The sequence below is a fragment of the Phycodurus eques genome, chromosome 18 (assembly GCF_024500275.1).
Source record: "Phycodurus eques isolate BA_2022a chromosome 18, UOR_Pequ_1.1, whole genome shotgun sequence".
Lineage (NCBI taxonomy): Eukaryota > Metazoa > Chordata > Actinopteri > Syngnathiformes > Syngnathidae > Phycodurus > Phycodurus eques.
The window spans coordinates 13,108,903-13,133,112 of NC_084542.1; the positions used below are offsets into that span (position 1 = coordinate 13,108,903).

The following is a 24,210-nucleotide window of genomic DNA, read 5'->3' on the forward strand; positions in this document are numbered from 1 at the left end:
TCTCACATTAGTTCATACACGGAGTCAATTAAAAGCACATTTTAGTTGGACATGAGGCACGCTGCCTATTCTTTATTTCTTTTTTTTAAACTTGCACTTTTCATTCAAAGCGATTGCGCACGTTCGTGTCGTAGAGGTTTGTTGGATAGAGGTGTTTCGTCACAGACAAACTGACCATATAGATAAATAACCACGTGTTAAATACGATATATATGCTCCATAGTATACTGTACAGCATAACTCGAAAATCACAAGTATATAATGTCATCATCATATTTATAGAACATGTTACAGTAAATGTGTCGAAAGTGCATAAAACATACATCAGACGTTTCTGGAGTGTTCTGAGCGGAGGCCTTGTTGACTGAGCATGCGCATTGGTCTCCTCGTTTTTCCAGTTTGAAAAGGAACCTCGCCTCGCTGTCGTAGTATAGATAAAGTGACCGAGAAATCCGCTTCAAGTTTGATAACAGAGTTCATGGAAGCTCCTGGTAAGACTCTAAACCGCGTTTTTATCCACGTAGTTGGTCTCAAGTACCATTAAAAATAGCATAAACTGCCGTGCTACCCAGCGCGGGCTAGCTAATTGGGGGAAGCCGTGGGGTTCGTCTATTTCCTGAAGGAGGAGGCAAATGGCGCATCTAACCTTTTCGGTTCGTAGACGCGAGAAGGTCAACGCGGCTATTTAAGTGGCCCGATCGCTATTAAAGGTAGCATTGTTTGTTTGCATTATACGACCTAAAAGTGTAGTGTGTTTGTTTTGGCAAAAAAACGCCGATATGAAACTAGCTTTTGTTCACGTTAGCTGCGGCATTTGTTTGCAGGAGATAGACGCTAGCCAAAGGCCCAACCTGGAGTTGAACTTTTCATGTCTACTGGCGGGGTTGTTTGCACGGAAAAGTAGTATCAAAACTAACTGATATAATACGTACCTATCTTTAAAATATGGAATGAAAATTAATTTGTCTCCATGTCGGCGATTATGAAGTCAAATAGGCTCCCCCCAATCTACACGGTGTCCCTAACGCCTAGCTAACATTTTTCAACATTGTTAGCTATATTTCTAGAGTGTTGTTCAATTCCTTATATGTTCAAATAGTGAAACTGTGCGACACAAAATTAAAATAGGCCGTAATAATGCTCTGACAATATTACAATACTCCGTAGAACGAGATGGGCTGGTAATGCCAGTGAAACGTTTGTGAGCGTATGAGTTAACACTTAATATGCTGGTGTAAATGTAATGCTATTTTTTTATTTCATTGTTTTCCTACTGGGTAGATGACTAACAATGAAACCATCTGATACTTGTCAAACTGACTTAAGTGCTGCAGCCCACAATACCAGTTCCAGATCTGGTGGCATTGGTACAACAGTCCTAAATATTTTATGGTACCTGCTTGTTATATTTTTATTTGCTTCGTATTATAACCTATTGTCTATGCCGGACCTCAGGTCTGTATGTATAGAACTGGGATGTTATCATATAACAGCTAAAGTATATTTTTTTTCGTTAGCAAAGGTTGCAAGACTCGACACGATTCCACACTGCTCTCAATTGCCCAGACTTTAGGGACACCCTGTACAACAATGTTTTTTCATAGTAATTTTTAGTCAATAGTTAAACTGAACTTGTACTGATTCATTCCAGCAGGTCTTCACGTCCCAGAAGACCCCATGACTGGAATGCTGGAATCAGAGCCCCATGCCATGGCGAGTAATGGGGAAGCGCACCCTCCTGCTCTAAACCAAACCGCTGACTGGACCATGGAGCCAGCCGCCCCAGAGCCGAGCATGGATTCTGTATCCGGGGCAGGAGACCACCCCAACCCGCCATTGCCACCGCCTCCTCCTCCTCCTCCGGAGGTGGGCTCATTTGAGAAAGGCGTGGAACAGTTTCAGATGGCCAATGCTCCACTGTATCCGAATGAGCAGCCGCCGCCACCGCCGCCGCTTCCACCTCAGCCCCCAGAACAGCCGCCAGAACTCAAAGCCGACCCCATGGCTGCTCAGCCGCTTAACCAGGATGTGACCAATCAAGGTAAAATTAAAAAATGCCCTGTCAAACAAAGGGGCAGATGTTTGCATAGTGGTACTTTTATGCAGTGTTTACTAACCTTTATTGAGCCAAGGCATGTATTTTGCATTACAAAAAGCTCACAGCACACCACCAAACAAATGTCACCAAAAGTATGGTCATTAAACTGAAATTATCCCTACTCAGTTTCCTCAAAAATTTACTTAATCGGTGTGAAATCTGGGCATGTTCAGCTCAGCACAAATCTATTCTGTTTTATGCATGGTAACAGGTGGATACACTGAAGTGTACTTTCTACCATGTCGTGGAAGAGCAATGAATTGTTCTTCCTGTCACTACGTTTCATATCGCTGGCGTTGGGTAGTATCTCCAAAACCATTAGTTTTCAGGAAAACAAAGAAAACTGCTGTTTGTTGATTGATCCCTTAGTGTAGCGTCATCAAAGAGCATGCTATTTTAAATTCTTAAAGGTACAATATATGCAGTTGAATGTAGCCTCTGGTGAACATTACAAGGTTTTTTTTCTGGCTCAAATTGAGGCAGTGGTGGGTACCATTATGATAGTTTGCACAGTTGCGTATGTGTCATTACCTACTGCCTCAAACCCTTTTTTCTATGTAATATTTATATACTACATATACATTTAGATATGTAGTAAGTAAATGTAAAAAATACATATAAAATATGTACATACATATATGTAACCATATTGTGTATGTATTTTGTTTTAACATTTTCTAGTTCTCAAAATGTCCCTCCCAACCCTGCCATAAAAAAGCATCGCTTAGGTGGAGGTGGCCATATCTAAATTAAACATTGTATATGCAGGAAAACACTGATTATTTGTAGTGATACATATTTTTCAAAACAGTTAATTAAAATTTGGTAATTTGCCGTGGCACACTGGGGTTTGGAATCACTGCATTATGGCCTCTTCTTGGTTTTCCCCACAGATGGCACTGAGGCGTCACAAGCGGTTGAGGATGTCATGGAGCTCGAAGATGCCCCCAAAGACGCAGCTCAAGAGGCCGCCGCCCAGGAAGCAGCCGCCCAGGAAGCAGCCGCTCAAGAAGCCGTCGTTCAAGAAGCCATCGTTCCTACAGAGCCAGAGCTCCCGAGCGAGTTTGAAAAGCTCTTGAAAGGATGCGAAGACAGTCCGGAAGACTTCAACGCCTGGGTATACCTGCTGCAATATGTGGAGCAAGAGGTAAATACAATACAGACGCCACATCGGTGACAATGCAGGCATCTACAAAATGACACAATGAATGAAACTCTCTTCTTCCTTCAGAATATTCTCGAAGCGGTGAGGAAGTCGTTTGACATTTTCCTCCTGCGCTATCCCTACTGCTACGGCTACTGGAAGAAGTACGCGGACATAGAGAAAAAGCACGGCTACATACACGTGGCGGAGGAGGTGTACCGGCGAGGCTTGCAGGCCATCCCGCTCAGCGTGGACCTTTGGCTGCACTACATGACCTACATCAAGGAGAACTCTGACACGAACGACCCGGAGACTGAGGGACGCATTCGAGCGTGAGTAGCGAGGCCCCACAAATCCACTTTACAGGGGGTCCTCAGTTTACCACGGTCGCACCGAACGACGTGCAATGAACGTCTGGCCTTCAAATGTTTTTCACACGTTATTCGTATTTACCTGAATACTATATTCATGTATATATGTATATTTATATATGTACCATCCAAGCACTTAAATATAATTTCAAACACATCTCACTGACGTCATTACCATTAAAAATAGATGCCTTACAGATTATTTGATTTTGACAAAAATACACCAAATGTGCAAGGGCGCTAGTGCGTATGTCACAACTTTGCAGCCCATAAAAATGTTGTACTACGTTCCTCTTGGCAATGGTATTAAATTTTTGATTAAGTGATGCGTATATTACAAACAAATATCTATAATTGGGCAGTTACTGTGCCTTTCTTTGAGCAGCTAGCTATTATAATACCAGGCAATAAATAGGCTGTTAACTTCCACTCCTAATGGCAATCCATAACTTTCTCTGCGTCATCTTGAAATTTTACTACCCTGCTCTGAACCCCACATGGAGCCTCACCTGCATTTCCACGCTGTGGTTTGCTGGCCAACACTAGCCCCGCCTCCACTAACATGGCACCTTAAAAGGAGCAGGGCGTTGGACGTCATCTTAGGGCATTACAAAAAGAGAAAACAATTCCACAGACAGGTACCAAGAGGTGGGTTTTTCCGTGAATAATTTTAGTGATGTTCTACACACAAAATCGTGAGTAGGTTAAATACTTTGTTGGCTTAATTAGGCTCGTGAAGGATAACGATGTATTCAGACGTGTACAAATTGGGGCTGATACTTTGCCATAGGAGCAGAATGCTGCCGTAAAACAAGGACCCCTCTGTACTAAAAAAATTTCTCTAGCCCTTTTATGCAGAGTGCAAATCCCCCCCAAGTCAATTTTGTCTTTGTTTCCTTCCCAGGGCATATGAACATGCAGTGCTCGCGGCCGGTACAGACTTCCGCTCGGACCGCCTTTGGGAATCCTTCATCACCTGGGAGACAGAGCAGGGAAAGCTTGCAAATGTCACCGCCATCTACGACCGCATCCTGGGCATCCCGACGCAGCTCTACTCTCAGCACTTACAAAAGTAAGGCCAAAGTAATAGAAAACAGTTGAGCGATATCACCCTGAAATAAAAACTCCACAATTTTTAAAATTTATTTTCTAAAGTTTAATTTTCAATTCCACCCTTTTGCTTATAGAAAAAGCAAATGACAATGACATGGGCACCATGTTTATGGCAATGTTCTGCCCGCTGCATTCCACTGTGCTTGTTTCTTGTCATACAGAAGAAGACAATGTGAAAATAATTCAGCCCATGGTATCTGATTCTTAATGGAAATTAGTCGCTTGTCCCTTTTTTTGGAAAAAAATAGTTGTTAGAACAGTCGTAAAATGCTAAATTGGCTACACACGACATCGACTGCTATTGTAAACTAGGTCCTGTCTGTTTAAGGGTAAGCAGTGCACATCGGCAGGGATGCGCTTTGAACCAAGGAAGCTGCAAAAAAATCCCCCTTGACACACAAACTCAAATCAATGAATAAATTCGATTAATTACGCAGCCTTAATTTTAATATATTTTTTTCTTTTTTCTCGAGACTATAGCTCATTCACTGCCAGTCCTCCATGTTAACATTAATATTTGAATTCAACAGCTGTCAATGGCAGTCATTAAAGGTAAAAATTTACACATGCAGGTTTAAAGATCACGTGCAGAACAACAACCCCAAACACTTCCTGTCTGAAGAGGAGTTTGTCCAGCTGAGGCTAGAGCTCTCTAAAGCCAACCTGGCCTCCATGGTGGGTGAAGACGGAGAAGCATCCGCCCCCCAGGAGGACTTGCCACCTGGCACGGAGGATTTCGCCGACCCAGCCAAGGTAAGAGTCCGGTCTGCAATCTCTCAAGGGAAGAATTTTTAAAGCACAACAAAAAAAGAAATTCTGGAGTTAGATGGCGGTTGCCTTTTGTCCACCATGACATGGATTAAGAGAAGAGTTTGAAGAGTTGTCTTTATGTCGGCAGCAAAGCCAAAGACAGCCAAGGGGGGCTTCACGCTGGCATCCTGTCAGGGACACTCGCCCTTAAACTAAAAGGAACAACCGAGGCCCATTGACCCGCAGCACCTCCACCTAGAGGTTGATATGCAGGGTGCATATATACGCCCCCCCTCTGCAGTCCTCTTGTCTCTGGTGATGTAAATCTATGGCTGCGGGACCGCCACCGGCAGCTATTACATCAAGTGGAACAGGTGATTGTTGTCAAGCCTTCCAACAGAGTTTGTTTTTTCTGTGTTTTCACATAGAGAGTGACAGAGATCGAGAACATGCGCCACAAAGTGATCGAGGCTCGACAGGAAGTTTTCAACCACAACGAGCACGAAGTCAGCAAGCGCTGGGCTTTTGAGGAAGGGGTACGACTGTCAACACAGCTTCAATTGTTTGAATGCTGAATTCAGACAAGTTTCTGCACCACAATTCCTTCCACTTCCAACTTTCTCAACTGTTTCAAATCATTCAAACTTTCAAATATTCACAAAATTCTGGACGTTCCAGCTTGTATTTGTCACATTTATGAAATTTACAGATTTTTCCACAATTCCACATTTTCCACAAGAAAAAAAATCAAGTAAATAAGATGTTTTGGCAAAAAAGTTCCTTATTGTTCCCATTAGGCTTTATACGATCAGGATGTTTGGGACCGATCAGCAAGTAAAATAAAAAACAACGATAACCGATCCAATCACAAGATGGAGCAATCTGTCTATTTACATGACTTGTTCATTTATTGTATATACTTGTGTACTGTATCCATCCATTTTCTGTACAGCTTATCCTCACAAGGGTTGCGGGCGTGCTGCAGCCCATCCCAGCTCAAATTATTTTCTAGCATTTTAGACAAAAGTTAAAACACCAATGACCTATAGGGGGCACTGACATAAGTTTAGGTCAAAACAACATTACAACTAACAGAAATACTAGGTGCTAACTAACTGTAATTGAATTACTTTATTGCAAATAAATAACTTTAATAAACACTATTAATGACATGCTTACTCTTAACTTTCTCACTGTCCTGGCTATATGGACGGGTGTTGTCCAGAGTTTGAGTCCGTTTGACACTTTTCTTTCTAGTCTAGTTCCCATTCCAACTTCAAACTGTTCAGCTCCTTCATCTTGGGAACGAATTGTCCACATTTCTAAAATTCCCAAATGTTTAATTTCACCTTTTCTATGTCAGCGTTCTCACATTAATGCAGACATTTTACATGTTGACCTCCTTCCACATTGTTTCACTGATTCAAACCATTCCAACTTAAAAATGTTCACCTCATTCAGGACATCTATTTTTCCAACGTTCTCAATGTCATTATTTCACCTTTTTCATGTCAACGTTTTCAAATTAATGCAGACATTTAACTTGTTTACCGCCTTACAGATTTTCTCGACCACTTCAAACCATTACAACTTTACTGTTCAGAGTACAACAGAACTGTTTCTAACGTTCCCCAAATTCACATATTTTCACAATACAATTCCCAATTCAAGAGATTTTACATTTACCTTATGTGTTTTTTGGGCATACTTGGCAAATAAAGATGATTCTGATTTCATGACAAATTTAATTCCAATTTCAAAATGTTCAGCTTATTACACATCTTGGAAAATAACCACATTTTCTATTCCTGAATTCATGGCGACAATTCACAAATGGTTCACCTCTGTCAATTAAGTGAAACCTTTGTCAGTTTCACCAACATTTTATTTACGTTAATAAATTACTCAGCATTTCAGTCTGGTAGCAACTCATGAGCATTTACAAAATGTATTTCTAATATGCAACACTTACAATTTTAGATCAAGAGGCCGTACTTCCACGTTAAAGCCCTGGAGAAGACTCAGCTGAACAACTGGCGGGAGTACCTGGACTTTGAGATGGAGAACGGCACCCCAGAGCGCGTGGTTGTTCTCTTTGAACGCTGCCTCATCGCTTGTGCTCTCTATGAAGAGTTCTGGATCAAGGTATCAAGGCGTTTTCTTTCCCTCTGCTCCACTTCTCCTATCGCCGCTTCCCTGCACTTCCCCCCCCCCCCATCATCGATGACAATCACATGGAGTAAAACGGAAAAAAAACCAACAAAAACGACAAAACGTCCTGCACTCTTTGCGTGTAACGTTGATATGTGACTGTATCTGTTGTATTAGGGGATGGCCAGCTTGCCACACAAGATTTGACTGCAGCATTTGCCAACTGCATCTTCTTCGTCTCCCACTACCTTACAGAATCTTATCTAATTGGTTCCATGAAGGTGCTGATGGGTTTACACAGAAAAATTCTAAGAACGATCTTGTCAATGACGAAATTCACCGGGGTCCGAGAAGCGGGAAATGTAAACGTTTCGTTTCTGTTTTTTGCCTTTCTTTCTCTCTCCGCTTTCCTGTCCTCTGCTCGCTCTCCTTCCCACTTTCTCTTATTTTCACGCTTAAAAAGTACGCCAAATACCTGGAGTGCTACAGCACCGACGGGGTCCGGCACGTCTACAGGAAAGCGTGCACCGTCCACCTCCCCAGGAAGCCCGCCATCCACCTGCTGTGGGCTGCCTTCGAGGAGCAACAGAGTGAGTAGCACAAGAGTAAATGAAACCATTTAGTACGGTGGTTCTCACACTGGTACACAAAATACCACCCATACCAATACCTGGCTCTCCAACTACCACCATAATGACAACATTACTATACAGTTCGCCAAATATAGAAACACTGCACTGAAATATAGGCTATATATCATTATTGGGATGTAAACTTATCTGTATCGGCACATACTTTTTTGTCCATATTGCACAGCTCTAAACTATACTGAATTATTTTATTGAAATGTATTACACTTAAGTCAAATTACATTTTTACCTAATTAAGTCAAAACAAAAAAAAAGTTCTTAAGGATTAATTGCAAATGTACTAAAAAGTTAAATACAACTAAACTGTACTTAGGCAGTGAATATTTCGTGTACCACTAGAGGGAGCTCACGTACCACTAGTGGTAGGAGTACCACACTTTGAGAATCACTGCTTAAGTGCACTTAAGTGTCAATTGGCATTGCAGACAAATAAATAATGCACTGTCAACTTGCAGTGGTCCATGTACAGGAAGTCCTCGATTTACGAACGTGTTCCATTCCTACGCTGGCGACGTAACACGATTTTACGCGTAAGTCGGTTTTCACCGTTAAAGTCAAAATTTACGGCGAAATACTTCTGTTACGGGTATTGTCCCACGTGATTGTGACAGTAAGCTCAGTGTGTGTGGGCGTGTGCGTCGATGTGTGAGTGAGACGGGACTGCGAAGGAGGAAGGAGTGCGCGCTGGTGCGAGTGTCTACAGTGGCAAGTGTAGTGATGGCGACCGGGGAAGAGTAGCGATTAGCGGAGGACCCGTTGACGTCGAATGTGCAGAAGAGCTAATAAAGCCACTAAAGCAGCAAATCAGTGCTTCGTGCTTGTATTGTTGCTGCCACCCAGCTCAGCTGTGCAACGAGAGAAGGGAGTTAACCCCTGCGTCTCCCGGTGACCGTAGCAGGAAAGGTTAACACTTTGTTATAAAGAAACTAAAATACATTAAAATAAAAAAATAAGATGCTATACTTACCATTACTGCTGAGAGTGTGAAAAAAGGAGGACGAAAAAGGCAAAGATACTCCCGGCGCACAAACAAGCACTATGCACTCGCTAAGCAGAAACACTATGGTGCTGGGACAAAATGGTGGACGAGGCACGGGCGTCGTAAAGTCGAAACGTCGTAGGTCGAGTGCATCGTAACTCGAGGACTTCCTGTATATATAACCCATTAAACTTTAAACTACAACTACAAAAGTAAAGGCTATTTGGTCTTAGTTTTAAGGCAAAATAAAAAGATTGAATCTCCAGCAAAAATTTCATCTTACAATGAACAAAAAAGTAAGAGGCAAACAATATATTTTAATAAATATTTACAATGAAAATGTTCCGTTTGGGGTGTTACTCTGGGAATTTAACATGAATTAGATCAGTCATACCGACATCAGGTTACAGTCGCTACAAACATACAGTATGTATCTAGCCATCGATGATAGGCTATGTTTGCAGGAATTTTGATAATTTGCCACAATACCTGCTGGTTGAAAATCACTGATTTGCGTTATTTTCATGGGAAAATTTAGGTTATTTTTCATAGGAAATGTGCTCGAATTTCATATTTCACATGCTTTTGACTTGTGATATGTTGCAGTACTTAAAAGGTCAACTCACAGTTTTGCCTGCTCTTTCTCTTCTCCGCTTTCACTCCTCCACAGGCAATGTGGAAGAGGCCTGCAGCATCCTGAAGAACCTGGAGGTGGTGGTGCCCTGCTTGGCTATGGTTCGTCTGCGGCGGGTTAGCCTGGAGCGTCGGCGCGGCAACCTGGACGAGGCGGAGGCGCTGCTGAAAGAAGCGGTGGAGTCATCCAAGACCACCACTGAGACGTCCTTCTACGCTGTTAAGCTGGCGCGGCAGTTCGTCAAAGTGCAGAAGAGTCTGAGCAAGGCCAGGAAAGTACTGCTGGACGCCATCGAGAGAGACCAGGTAACAACTTGTGAAAGCCACACCTCAAATAATATTAATATCTTGGACTCATGTTACGTTACGTAGCACCTTTCAAGGGACCCAGGGACGTATATGTACAGTGAATACAAAAAGTATTTAAGACATTCACTCTGTCATGTTGCAGTCATTTGCTAAAATCATTTGACCATTTTTTTACTTATGAATGTACTAAGGCTGCAGCTATCACATATTTTAGTATTTGAATATTCCACCAAGAAATGTATAGAGTAATCGAGTGTTTGGGATAATTTAGAATTTTTTTTGTAATTAATTTTATTTATTTATTTAAATTAAATTCAGCTCAATTTCTTTTTTTTTAATTTCTGCTTGGTTAAACGGCCATTATGAATACTCAAGAAAAAAGTCATTTCACTTATTAGCGACCGATGGGTTTTCTTTTTTTGATAATCAACTGTTTTTTTCCCCCATTGAGCAGCAAACTGTATTTTCTTGTCTCATAACATTTTCAGTGAGTCAATTTCAAACAAACTAAAGACATATACATTTCAGTTTAAACTTAGCATTTCTTATAAGTACCCAAAAAAAAACACAACACCAAGACATTAATTATAAAAGGCCTTAACAGTGCTTGTGTTGTGCATCTTCACTTGAGCAGCTAGCATTTTAGCATGTGACATAATACAGAAGAGGTTCGTGGCGGTGCGTTGAGCTTATAGACAAGCTGTCTAAACTCAAATGAAGACACCTCGAGAGGAAGCACAAATGTATATGAACTACACAATGGCATAACATGAACCAATACTTTAATAGTAATGCGTAGCCTGGAACGACGTGAAACGATCTTAATATTTGGCCGACTACGGCTGCAGGTGTCTCGTAGAGCCATGGAACATGAATGGCCAAGTTTATAGAAAACTTGGTGTACCTAGAGTACTCACACATGTAAACAAGTGCGCCGCTTCTCCACAGGCTCCAGACAAGACGAAATGTAACCACATTATTGACCAAAGCTGCGCAAGGCATTAGATGCATAACGGACATCAAAGAAATGAGCCGCAGCTGTCAGTCAAATTGGCGAGGAGCCAAAAATGTTCACGGAAAAAGGCGAGACACATGAGTACAATTCAAACTTAGAAATCAATAGTATACTCACTGTGGTTGAAAGACACACATGATCACTACAGTGTTGTACAAACTCAAATATGCCAGCGTCGTAACAAGTCAATTGCAGTCCCTGGTCTGTGGTAGATGCGAGCAATTTGGTCTTCACCTTTCTGCTCAGTCTTAAATGCACTTTTGGCATTTCATTTATCTTTTCTGATGTTGATGCTATCTTCTTTGTTGTGTTTAACACGGTTTGCAAACTACAATTGTACATTTTTAACATTTTCCCACTCGTTGAATCAAATATGTGCGCCTCACACTCATGAGAGTATTTGTTTCCACCATAGAATGTACACAAAGCACTCCATATTGACAATATTAAAAAAATAATAATAATTGTAGGAATTTTTCAAGTTTTATTAAAATGAAAAACTGAAAAATCACATGGCAATAACTATATTTAACTCAGGTGCTGTCCATTTGTTTTCTTTGGCTGGTCCCTGAGATGGTTCTACACCTTCTCTGGAGTCCAGCTGTGTTTAATTATATTGACTTGGAAAGGCACACACCTACCTGCCTATATAAGAACTTAACAGCATGTAGTGCATGTCAAAAGCGAATGAGAATCTTGAGGTTGAAGGAACTGCCAGAGAGCTCAAAGTATTGTGGCAAAGCACAGATCTGGCCAAGGTTACCAAAGAATTTCTGCTGCACTTAAGGTTCCGAAGAGCACAGTAGCTTCTATAATCCTTAAAGGGAAGAAATTTGGGATGACCTGGACTCTTCCTGCAGCTGACTGGTCGGCTAAACGGAGCAATCAGGGGAGAAGAGCTTTGCTGAGAGTGGTAAAGAAGAACCCGAAGATCACTGTGGCTGAAGTCCAGAGAGGCAGTGGGAGATGGAAGAAAGTGCTACAAAGTCAAACATCACTACAGCCCTCCCAGTCAGGGGTTTATGGCAGAGTGGCCCGACGGAAGTCTCTCCTTAGTGCCAGACACATGAAAGCCCACACACGCACAAATAATGCCAAATAAGAGTCTGGTATGATGAAACAAAGACGTTCTAAGCGGTATGTGTGGCGATAACCAAGCATTATATAGCCAAATACTGCAGAGAAGCTTCTCTTTTATATTAAAAAAGAAAATAACCTCCTCCTCCTGAGAAATAAGCAGTGGTGTGACATAATGTATCACTTCAGTTGTCCTGACAATTTTTTTGTTTTTTAGAACATGAATGCCTTGTGTTACAGGCTGCATTTAAGTGAAATACAGTGGGGCAAAAATGTATTAAGTTCTCCCACTTAAAAAGATGAGAGAGGCCTGTAATTTTCATCATAGGTAGAACTTACCTATGAAAGACAGAATGAGGAAAAAAATCCACTTTTTAAAGAATTTATCAGCAAATTATGGTGGAAAATAAGTAATTGGTCACCTACAAACAAGCAACATTTCTGGCTCTCACAGACCTGTAACTTCTTTAAGAGGCTCCTCTGTCCTCCACTCGTTACCTGTATTAATGGCACCTGTTTTAACTCATCAGTATAAGAGACACTTATCCACAACCTCAAACAGTCACACTTCAAACTCCACTATGTCCAATACCAAAGAGCTGTCAAAAGGATACAAGAAACAAAATTGTAGACCTGCACCAGGCTGGGAAGACTGAATCTGCAATAGGTAAGCTGCTTTGTGTGAAATAACTAAACTGTGGGAGCAATTATTAGCAAATGGATACAAGACCACTGATAATCTCCCTCGTTCTGGGGCGCCACGCAAGATCTCACTCCGTGGGGTTAAAATTATCACTTGAACGGTGAGCAGAAATCCCAGAACCTCACGGGGGGGACCTAGTGAATGACTTGCAGAGCGCTGGTACCAAAGTAAAAAAGACTACCATCAGGAAAACACTACGCAGCCAGGGGCTCAAATCATGCAGTGCCAGACATGTCCCTCTGCTTAAGCCAGTACATGTCCAGGCCCATCTGAAGTTTTCTAGAGAGCATTTGGATGATCCAGAAGAGGATTGGGAGAATGTCAGATGAAACCAAAATAGAACTTCCATCCATTGGTAAAAACTCAACTTGTTGTGTTTGGAGGAGAAAGAATGCTGAATTGCATCCAAAGAACAGCATACCAACTGTGAAGCATGGGGGGGGGGGATTTTGAGTTTTGAGTGAAAACCTCCTTCCATCAGCAAGGACATTGAAGATTAAACGTGTCTGGGTCTTTCAGCATGACAATGATCCCAAACACACCACCCGCAACGAAGGGAGTGGCTTCGTAAGCAGCATTTCAAGGTCCTGGAGTGGCCTAGCCGGTCTCCAGTTCTCAACCCCATAGAAAATCTATTCTAATGTAATACTTATCATTTTGTCTCTCATAGGTGAGGTATACTATGGTGAAAATTACAGGCCTCTCATCTTTTTAAGTGGGAGAACTTACACAATTGGTGCCTGACTGTATGTGGTAAGACTTAGGGCTGGGCGATTACGGAAACGTAATGATCAACATTATTTAGAGTGACAATGAAATTACGATTAATAAACATTATGTATAACTTAATAGAACCAGAAAATAAATTGGTAACAGGTAGAGTAATTGTATATCAAAAGAACGAATAAAAAGGAATACATCCATTGCTAAAAAATATTGGCACGCCTGGATCGACTGTATTGTCTATTGAGAGTATTTGTTTAAAAAAAATCCTGTCAATATTCTGGCATTAGCAAATAGAAATAATGTTCCTGATCCCAGTTAACCTAAAACAGGAACATTTTAGTCTGATGACATGTCAGATAGTCGGGGGAGAAAGCATTTGTTATTCAAATCCATGACTGTATCCGCTGTACATGCCGTGGTTTGTTGGGGGTAGTGTCCGATGCATGCATGGAGCTCCGTATTACAGAAGTCTTAAAAAAAGACAAGAAAGTTGGAAATACAACTTTATTGAACTCGTTTTTCCAGAGTAGAAAGAATATATACCTTTTAGTTTTGTTATATTGTCTGTGTTACAAAGGCCTTTGTGTGCAAATATTTATTTGAAGGTAAATCGGAGGGATTTACCTTGTGATCTAATGCTAAAGTTAGCCCTTCAATAGGATTTTCCATTGACTAGCATAAGCTGGCGATTTCTAAAACAATGTCTTGTATTTAAATATTCAATGTGGGTAATGTAATTATTTTTGTTGTTTTTAGTTTTACATTAAACTCCAACTGGGTTGTCAATAAACACCTTAAAGTAAACTCATGGAGGGCAGAAGAACATGAATCACACGCTTACTACAAGCAACATGGTGTGCGTTTACAACGCAGGAACTTGCATACACAACCGGTGCTGCGGCACATTTTTCTACGATTGCGTTTTCATGATCTTGAGAAGCCAAAATTTAAATCCCGATTAAATTTGGATTAATCACTCAACCCTATGACTGCTAGAAAAACAATGCAGTTGCATGTTTAAATGTCAGTAACAAATTATTAAATCCTAGTTTTTTGATTTAAGATTAGATTAAAGAACAAAACCAGCCCAGCCTTAGCCCTTATTGATGCCTGGTACTCACTGCACTTCAGTAAATAAACTTCCCCAGCCACTAAATGTGGAAATACAGTAGTAAAGTTCTTGCTCACCATCGAACATAGTCCACGTCTGAATCCAAAATGGTCTTACTGCTGCTTTTCCCTCTTAAGACGAGTCCGAGGCTTTACCTCAACCTGCTGGAGCTGGAGTACAGCGGCGACGTGACTCAGAACCAGGCCGAGATCATGGCCTGCTTCGACCGGGCCCTGAAGAGCCACATGGACACGGAGTCGCGCCTCCTCTTCGCCCAACGCAAAGTGGAATTCCTCGAGGACTTTGGCAGCGACATCCATGCGTGAGTTTGTAGCAAATGTCCTAAAGTTACTGTATCTTAGGCTCGCTTTACACGGTGTATTTAAAAGTCAGGTGAGAGGCAGAGTACACCCTGAACGGGTTGCTAGCCACTCACATGGCACACATAAACCACCATTCACACTCACATTCACACCAACAGGCAATTTAGTCGTCAATTAACGGACCATGGATGTTTTTGGGATGTGGGAGGAAACTGGATTACCTGGAGAAAACCCACGCTGGCACGGGGAGAACATGCAAACTCCACACAGGCGGGGCCGGCATTTGAAACCCGGTCCTCAGAACTGTGAGGCAGATGTGCTAATCAGTCGTTCACCGTGCTGACTTGAAATGTTAATGGGTATATAATTGGATGTAGGCACTTGGACCTGCAGTTTAAATCAAGCCTTGTGTGTTTTTAGGCTGGTAGCTGCTTACGAAGAACTACAGAACCTGCAGAAGGAAGTTGATGCATCAAAGAGTAAGGCGGAGAACGGCTACGACAGCTCTCAGGAACCCGATGCCAAGCGGCTGCGCATGGACGACGGCTCAATGGGGGCCGCTGCCGGGACGGACATGCAAGCAAACAGCGCGTACAATTACAACAACTGGTACCAGGTGAGTTTTTACAGTTGTTTTGACCGCTGTGCTGTGACAGATCAAGTGTATTGTGGAAAAAATTATCCATTTTCATTTTTGCAGTGTACGAATTTAATTAATTCTGTGACTAGCTCGCATCTCAAATCCCTTCCCAATTCAAAAAAATTTTGATATATTTTTAATGAGAAAATTAGCACGCTGCAGTACTGTACTTTATAAGAAGATACAGTAATAAATAGAATGTTTAGGATAAATAATATACGTGTATTCACGCAGACGACGGTCACAACTGCTCATTAAGCTGCAGTAATAGTCATTTTTTTGCAGATGATAGATATACGCCTGTGATACTGTTCAAGATGGTCAATGGTGATTTGCATTAAGATAGTGGACTTTTTAATACAAAAATGTGAGTAAATTGAGACTAGCTCATCATTATCTCAGTATCTATGTGTGACAGTTTTTTGGAGTGTTGTGCTGGGAGATCTTTCTCATATGTGCCTCGGTTTAAAGGTTGGGAAACACTGGTCTACCTTGTATTTAAACTTTTTCCATCTTCTCCTTTTCAGCAACAGTATGGCGCCTGGAGCCAAAACTCGTGGGGCCAGTACAACCAATACGCCCAGTATAACCAGTACTACCCTCCTCCTCCGACATGATGGACGCAACCGTGATCTCAGTCTCTCATTGGAGAATGTGTCTTAGCTTTTCAAATTAAAAGACAACGAGCGCCACTGTTCCAAATTTTGTGTTTTGGATAGTTTGAATCGAGCTAATTATTTCAAATACTTTGTAGCTCCTGTTTGGCGATATAAAAGTATACACATTGATGGCGTCAGGCTGAAACCTCTCATGTCCAAATTTGGTCAGTCTTTTTTTTTTTTTTTTTTTTTTAAAAACAAATTGATACTATAGGGAAGTTCCCACGTTGGTCTGTCATTTTTTACAAGTTATTGACCAATATTAAGTGTTGAAAATGGCATGCTCTCTTTGACAATGCAATGTTTATGGCTCAACAAATGTTTTTTTTTTTTTGGTTTCATGAAAAGTGATGGTTTTGGAGATACGAGGATTCCTCCCTGACGCCAGCGTCATGATGCATGTTGTTTGTAAAGACCGGCTTACTTGCACCCCCACCCACCCCTGTGCTCTAGATGGGAAGGCTTTGTTTTTCATTCCCCCTGTGGGTCTCTAAATTTAAAGAATTTTTGTTTCAATAAACCCCAAATGAAGAGTCCCTGTTTTATCTTTTGTCTTGACTTGATTTCATAATAAACAGATTATCCTAATTTTTCCCTGCTCCATTTATAACCCTTGTCATACATAACTATTATCATGAAGTCAATTTTTCATAAAGTAAAGCACATTTGTATGCGCCATACATTTTAAAACTAATTAAAAGTCACCTAGTATTACCAATGAATTAAAAAGGGTAACTAAATGTAACCTTTAATTTTGAATAGTAACTTCAAAATACTCGGATGTGGGAAGGGCAAGTGGCCATTGACAAACGTCGGTACATCCACCATATTGGGTAGGGCAAATACAAAGGTTTCAGGACTTATACTTTGCCACATCCAATATGGCAGCAACGCATAGGCGTGGCTACGTCTATCCTATGTCAGTTCACACGCGCCTTACGTAAAGAACGTATAACAGCACATGCGCAGTGTGGTACCCTGTGCCGTCCTTTTCTATGCTGCGCGTCTAAAGACTAGCATCAAAACGAGGTAAGGCCTGTACAAACCGAGTGGCAAAAGTCCGTTTAGCCCGTCGTCTGCTGTTATCACGTGTCGTAAATGCACCTAAAGCACAGTTGAGCACGTTAGCTAAACGTTTAATTGAACACACCGATGATAATTTGTGTTTCGGCTCCTCTTTTTCTTCCCGCATGTCCCTCGTTGAGTTAGCTTAGCATTAGCTTCACAGCAACAACTCCACGACTTGTCTCGCTCCCTGCCCCGAAAAGTGTTTATTTTCTCGGTTTCGCTAGTGATTTAAGGCGGAAAGTTTGGGTTTATTTTCCCCAACGAACCCGAGTGAGCTTCGGCAACGTGACAATTTTACAGGGTTAACTCTTCAAAAGTGATTTCCTGGTGTATCAGTGTAGCGTTTTTCTCCTTGGTTATACAGTACTTTTTTTGTGTGAAAAAGACCAACATATATATATCTCCAATTTGTTACAAATTATTAAATATTTTGGGGTAATTTGCGATACAGCAACAGTGTTTTGCTTCCAAACCAACTTTCCCCTACAATTTATCTCACTTTATACGTCCCTAGGCTTACTTAAAATATGGCACAAATATGAAATGCAAATAACATTGTAAGGTTAGTTGATCTTCCTAGCATTTTATTTCTTAAATGTATGTAATATTAGTGAATTTTTATTCCTTAATATTTTTACTTAATTGTAGCTGTGATAACTATCATCCAGGTCATATAATTGTTTGAAAGAATTTGTAAATTGTTTGTTTAAATGGAGTATTCCTTTGTTAGCATCAACATGCAGCTCTTCCTGCGTGCCCAGAACACTCACACCCTTGAGTTGACCGGACAGGAGACTGTGGGCCAGATTAAGGTCATTGAAATTTAAAGAAATTATTTTAAGTAAGCAAGCCAGAGTGGAGTTTGAGCATTTGTTTGTTTTTCCACCCCTCAGGCTCATGTCCAGGCTCTGGAGGGTCTCCTGGTGGAGGATCAGGTGGTGCTGCTTGCAGGTTGCCCGCTGGAGGACGATGCTTCGTTGGCATCGTGCGGCATCTCTGAGCACTGCACCTTGGAGGTTGCCGGCAGGCTTCTGGGAGGTCAGTGTTGCATTATTCTACGGTACTTTATATCATTTGGAATGAACCACAGTATAGCGCGCGTTCACTGTACATCCTCATGTGTTGTGGCATTTCCCAGTCACTGACTTGACCTTTTTACACCATCCAGTATTCAAGTGAGTTTCCCCCCTCTCCCGTCTAGGTAAGGTCCACGGTTCTCTAGCTCGTGCTGGAAAAGTGAGGGGCCAGACCCCCAAGGTGAGGATTGTTTCCTGAATGTACATCACTTTAATTGTATTAACCACCTCCAACATTCAAAGCTCTTTACTTTTCACTGTTCTTAACATAAAATATGATGAATTTCAATGTGAGTTTGTAATATAAAACATGTTTCTTTATTTATTAACTGCTTTTCAATTTAGAAAATTTGCAGATTTATTCATATTCAAGGGACCCAAGGATGATTAACAAAAAATGTGATCTTTTAGCAATCTAATTTGTTACAGAAATCACTGCACGTTGACTCGTTACAGCCGAAACACTGATTGTTCCGAATATTGGGAAAAAAAATCAATCCGGCGTCTGAAATTACTGGCGCGTCCACATTGCGCAGCTGCTTGGTGCAGGCTATTTTATTATGCCGCCCGGCTGCCAAGCCGCAGAGGCGAAAGTTCTCGTTGTCAATGCATTGTAAGTCACTGATCATCGCCTCCATGGTAGAGAATAAGCTTACCACGCTTCTTACAAAAGTGCCACGAAGGGAGGGCGAGTGGATAGGCGATGTCAAAGATGCCGTCAATGCTAATTGCTAAACTATCGTGACACAGAACACCGCATCTGAACCGGAAATTAATTCTGTCACTTCAGAACGTGGGCATGTTAAAAGTATATTGTTGTTGTTAGTAAATATTTGTAATGTAAGATAACCTTTATTAGTCCCACAATGGGGACATTTGCATTGTTTTAGCAGCAATTGTTCCTATAGGAAATATAAATATGTAATATAGCATTGAAGAGAAGATGTAATTACATTTCTTCTTACATGTATTTGTACAAGTAGTACATTGCACAAAATGGAAATCTCATGTACTCGTACTTTGATTCAGGCTGCAACGGCGTCCACCGTTAAAAGGTTGATGTACTAAAAACATTAAAATGACAAATGTTGAAGCCATAATTTGTTAACGATTGTGATTGTCGCACAGAAATGTTCTTGACAAAATATGGAAATTCAGAAAAATTTGGACAAATTGTTCTGGAAGTGAATTTTTATAGGTTGGCAGCTCTGTATATCTTTCTGTCTGACAATTTTCAAATTTACCGTCCAACACAAAAAATACAAATATATAGTAAAGAACGTTTCTAGATTAATATGTCAAGTTATAGTTATTTGCATTCCTGAACAGAAATAAAATATGTTAGGTTGACATGTAGGTATGTGAATTTGGCTTGAAATTGCCCAGGTTTTCTTCTAAATGGTTAAATATAGTGTAGTGATTGCAAAAATATTTTGGATTAAATGACATAATTACTATAATTTGACATTTTAGTCATGATTTTTTTTTTTTTGTAAAACTGTAAATATAAAAACGCTTACTGATATTTTAACAAAAGATTGTATGCTAGTATGAGGCAAAATTTGGGTATAAAAAGGTTTGAAATTACTCAAACTTTGTTTAAAATGGTAAAATGAAGCCTGCTGAAATTGAGTGCATACAAGTAGCTCATGATTGTCTTAAATGAAGACTAATCATCGTTAATGGCACTCAAGCGTTAAATCTACAGACCTAAAAAAACAATTTTTTTAGTTTTTTCTTTGGAAAGAACGTCTTTAATCACACTGGGAATGCTTTTACGTAGTCAAAAATATTAGGGGGAAATGTGTTATTGTAAGCCCGCAGTATTTGGATATGTCTTAAACGTGATGGTTAGGGACAACTTTACAAGTCTTGCATTTATTTGCCAGGTTGACAAGCAGGAGAAGAAGAAGAAGAAGACTGGCCGCGCCAAGCGTCGCATCCAGTACAACCGACGCTTCGTCAACGTGGTGCCCACATTTGGCAAGAAGAAGGGACCCAACGCCAACTCCTAGAGTGTGCGATGACCATACCGAGCCATTTTAGCAGAGTTCAAATGCTTTCCTGCTGTTAATAAAACATTTAATTCTGCACATAGTAGTAGCGCGTCTTTATTAGTAAAATTAGGTTAAACTGCTTGAATATTTGAATCTAAATGCTAATGTGGCTAAAAATCGATAGGTATCACACAAATGTGAGTGCAGCGTAAACTCACTGATCTTGTCAGTCAGTTTGATGTCTTTGAAGGGCACAGATTTGTGATGTACACACACCCTCGTCTGCCCAAAACACTCGCTGTTCATCTGAACTACATCAAAAGCACTGACAAATATGGTATATTACATGCACAAAACTAAGTTTTCTAAGTATCTTCGCGTGTCCCTTTTCAATAAGCAAAATCAATTGCTGACAGCAGCCAGAGGAGTAATGTGGAGGGAGCACACAAAAAAATGTTTTAAAGCATGTTTAGTCAAGTCAACCTTAATGTGTGTAAAATAATGAGAGGAAAAACAACAGAAGTCTTGTCTGTAAGTTATATTTTACGCAAGCAAAAAGATTTTCCCCAAAAGTAGGGCATTACATTTTGACAACATAAAAAGGAACAAAACGGTTACACATTTGGGATTCCTGTAAAACAACATACAATGCACAGAAAAATGGAAAAAAAAAAAAACCACAACTTTTTTTTTTTTTGGGTGAACTTCCCAGTTTTCCTTCTTTAATCCACAGCCACCAGCTCCACCTCAAAGATCAGCTTGGCGTTGGGTGGAATTCTGAAAGTCAGAGTTAAGGAGCAGGTGGACAGTAAAAACAAGGCAAATTGAAGCGACTGAGTCAGGACCCTTAAAATCCATCTAAATAAAATTAAAAAAAAAAGATACTTGGAGTCGGGGAGGCCCTTTTTCCCGTACGCCCACTCTGGTTCGATCTCCAGGCGGGCCGTCTCCCCTTTGCTCATGGTCAACAGGCCCTCGTCCCACTGCGGGAGGGCGACAGATGGCGTTAACTCCACATGGGGAGCAAAAGAAGTCGAATAATGGACGTACCCCTCGGATGACTCGACCCAAGCCCACTTTGAAGCTCAGCGGCTTGGTTTGCCTTTTCTTTCTGGCCGCTGCAGAGATCAGAGTCAGTCATTTTCGTCATCATCAAAATGGAAACAGTGGTTCATCAAATTTAATTGCCCAATGGTGTGACCCTGTAATTCAGTATTTTGAGAACAAATTGTGTTGGGACCTTATTGGTTCGACTGCATTCTCTATATAAAACCGAGGCCTGTTTTGGCTACGCCAAGCACCTGAAGGAATGTTGGTGTCAAAGATGGTCCCATCCTCCAACGTCCCGGTATACCAGCAGCTCACTGTGTCTCCTTTCTTCGGGAAGTTTGTCTTGTCGCCTTTTTTCAGCGTCGATTTGGTGAACCTGGGCGGACCCTGAGGGTAAGCAACATTTGCAATTATTAGGAGTATTGTACAAAAAAATAAAATACGAGCCGCCAAGTGCTCGGTCTTTACCTCGTCCACAACTTCCGCCTTGAGCTCTTTGGGCTTGTCGTCGATTTTAACGGCTTTCATCTGCTTCGTCGCTTCTTCCACGGGCTCTGTGCCTTTAAATCGCTACAAAACAGCAGTGTGATCATTTATTCGCTCATTTCCTTTCATTTCAAGCACGGTGTTTAACACGTTTGCATCACAGTTCTGAGGTTCTGGGTGTCATCACTAGAAAAGGTAAGAATTATACTTTTTAGTCCACTACTTAAAACAATCTCAACAGTGCGTTTTTAATTCAGACAATGAACGGTTATTGTGAGCTGTAACATGGCAAAACCCCCATCAAACTTATAATAACTTTCAGGGATGTCAATTAGTTCCCAAAAATTGTGGAGATTCATTGAAAACTCAAAATGTGTCCACATGTGCCCTGTGATTGGTTGGAGACCAGTCCTGGGGTTATTCTGCCTCTCGTCCTTGTAGCCCCTCTCACATGCACAATATGAATACATGTTTAATTCACCTGCATCTACTGAAGATAAAGACAAACCAGCTAACCAATTTGTTGCTCAAACCCCCATAACAGTGTTTGTAATTCAGCTAATAGTTGTGACTATGTAATGTACTTATCCAGCATTGCTTAATTAAATCTCAATGTGGAGACTGCGTCATTATGACGTCACTCACTTTGCTGGCAAATAGCTCGTTGTAGGCAACAACGAGCTGCTCCTTCTTTGCTGTCTTGGCCACATTCTTGATATTTCCCAGCAATTTGTGCTCGTTGAGGAACTGAAACACAGAATGGGAATGTTATTACGTGAAACCGCATGAGGTTGTATATGTGACGTAAAGGAGCCACTTTGTTTGCAAACACTGATTACCGCCTCGTGGGGCTACATCGCGCGAAAGGCATATTCCCACCAAAGTGCACGTTTCAAAATGACAACAGCGGCTTCGAGATACTCCGTTGACAACGTACCGAATGCGCCGCATTGTCCTGAATGAACTTTATCAGGTCTTTTTTGGGCAAATCGTCACTTTTGAGCTGCTCATCGCTCCACTCTCGCGCTGGTTCGTCCGCCATTTTGAGTGGACCGCTGACGACCTATGACCTCGGTCAGGCATGTAAAAACGAAAACACGTAAAAAAATCATTGTTCTAGATGTCACATTTGTTATTATAGAAATACTCATATTGATGCGCTATATGTATTTAGAAATGAAAAAAGGAAATAATTATAAATGAGTAAAATCGGGGAGCGAGGAAGTAAATAAAGATGGCTGAAATGCTGTCGCTGCCATCTAGTGGCTAATTGTAATCCGACTCGAACTTTTCTCTTCTATAAATTTTGATTAAAAAAAATCCTTTCTCGAATTTTTTTTCTCTCGATAATTGTTTTATTATTTAAAAAATATTTTAAAATAATTTTCGAGGAAGTGTACTTTCGGGAGAATTTATTTTGTTCAATAATAAAAAAAATAGTAATAAAGAAAACGTTTAAGCAACGTTTTTCAAGAAGGCTGATTTATTTTTGTGAAAATTGTTTAATTTTTTTGTTTCCCCTGTTCAGTAATTAATATTCTGTTTTTCAAGTAGTATTTCCTTTTCAAGAAATTAAGATTCTCGAGATACAAAATATTTTTAATATACTTTTATTTTTTAAGAATAATGTATCTTAGATTTCTTTTCTCTATTTTCTATTTTTTAAGAAAAAAAAGTAACATAACAAAAGCAACACCCCGTCACGCACACACACAAAATAAAGAAATAAAAAAAAATACCACAATCCTTGCTATCCATCTTGTACAAATTTAGAGACGAATCTCGGATTTGATATTAGGGGTTCTGCTGTATAGCTGACTGACCGTTATTATGTGTCCCTGTTGTTGCCTGGTGGAAAAGATTTAAAAATAAAATTTAAAAAAAACTAGCTTTTGAGGATAAAATCATGTTCAATCCAAAAATTGTATTCATAAAATAATTTTAAATTTGTCATCAATATTGTGCCTTGCGATTGGCTGGCAACCAGTTCAAGGGTGGACCCCGCCTCCTGCCCGATGATAGCTGGGATGAGCTCCAGCATGCCTGCGACCCGTGTGAGGAGAAGCGGCTCAGAAAATGGA

The 24,210-nt window shown here is 40.7% G+C and overlaps 3 protein-coding genes across 4 annotated transcripts; 2 read left to right on the forward strand and 1 right to left on the reverse strand.

Moving 5' to 3' along the window:
• The first annotated feature begins 361 nt into the window (after nucleotides 1–361).
• Nucleotides 362–17,040, forward strand: prpf39 (PRP39 pre-mRNA processing factor 39 homolog (yeast)). 2 transcript variants are annotated; one of them, XM_061704205.1, is made up of 13 exons: nucleotides 362–491; nucleotides 1,652–2,041; nucleotides 2,992–3,245; nucleotides 3,330–3,574; nucleotides 4,518–4,685; nucleotides 5,299–5,479; nucleotides 5,905–6,012; nucleotides 7,457–7,621; nucleotides 8,091–8,217; nucleotides 9,927–10,195; nucleotides 14,968–15,152; nucleotides 15,574–15,769; nucleotides 16,321–17,040. In XM_061704205.1, exons 1-13 carry the CDS (start codon nucleotides 479–481, stop codon nucleotides 16,408–16,410), a joined length of 2,391 nt encoding a protein of 796 aa, XP_061560189.1. In that variant the 5' UTR covers nucleotides 362–478; the 3' UTR covers nucleotides 16,411–17,040. The 2 variants fall into 2 exon arrangements, with proteins under 2 accessions (XP_061560189.1, XP_061560190.1); XM_061704206.1 differs by having other exon boundaries at nucleotides 1,655–2,041.
• A 357-nt stretch (nucleotides 17,041–17,397) lies between these two features.
• Nucleotides 17,398–20,689, forward strand: faua (FAU ubiquitin like and ribosomal protein S30 fusion a). The gene is made up of 5 exons (XM_061704906.1): nucleotides 17,398–17,481; nucleotides 18,251–18,332; nucleotides 18,414–18,558; nucleotides 18,722–18,777; nucleotides 20,486–20,689. The coding sequence occupies exons 1-5, from the start codon at nucleotides 17,414–17,416 to the stop codon at nucleotides 20,609–20,611; spliced, it is 477 nt and encodes a 158-aa protein (XP_061560890.1). The 5' UTR covers nucleotides 17,398–17,413; the 3' UTR covers nucleotides 20,612–20,689.
• Nucleotides 20,690–21,100: 411 nt separating this feature from the next.
• On the reverse strand, nucleotides 21,101–23,183 carry fkbp3 (FKBP prolyl isomerase 3). The gene is made up of 7 exons (XM_061704905.1): nucleotides 23,067–23,183; nucleotides 22,775–22,876; nucleotides 22,112–22,213; nucleotides 21,895–22,030; nucleotides 21,644–21,711; nucleotides 21,479–21,576; nucleotides 21,101–21,370 (listed from the first exon to the last, which is right to left on the reverse strand). Exons 1-7 carry the CDS (start codon nucleotides 23,169–23,171, stop codon nucleotides 21,316–21,318), a joined length of 666 nt encoding a protein of 221 aa, XP_061560889.1. The 5' UTR covers nucleotides 23,172–23,183; the 3' UTR covers nucleotides 21,101–21,315.
• Nucleotides 23,184–24,210: the final 1,027 nt, after the last annotated feature.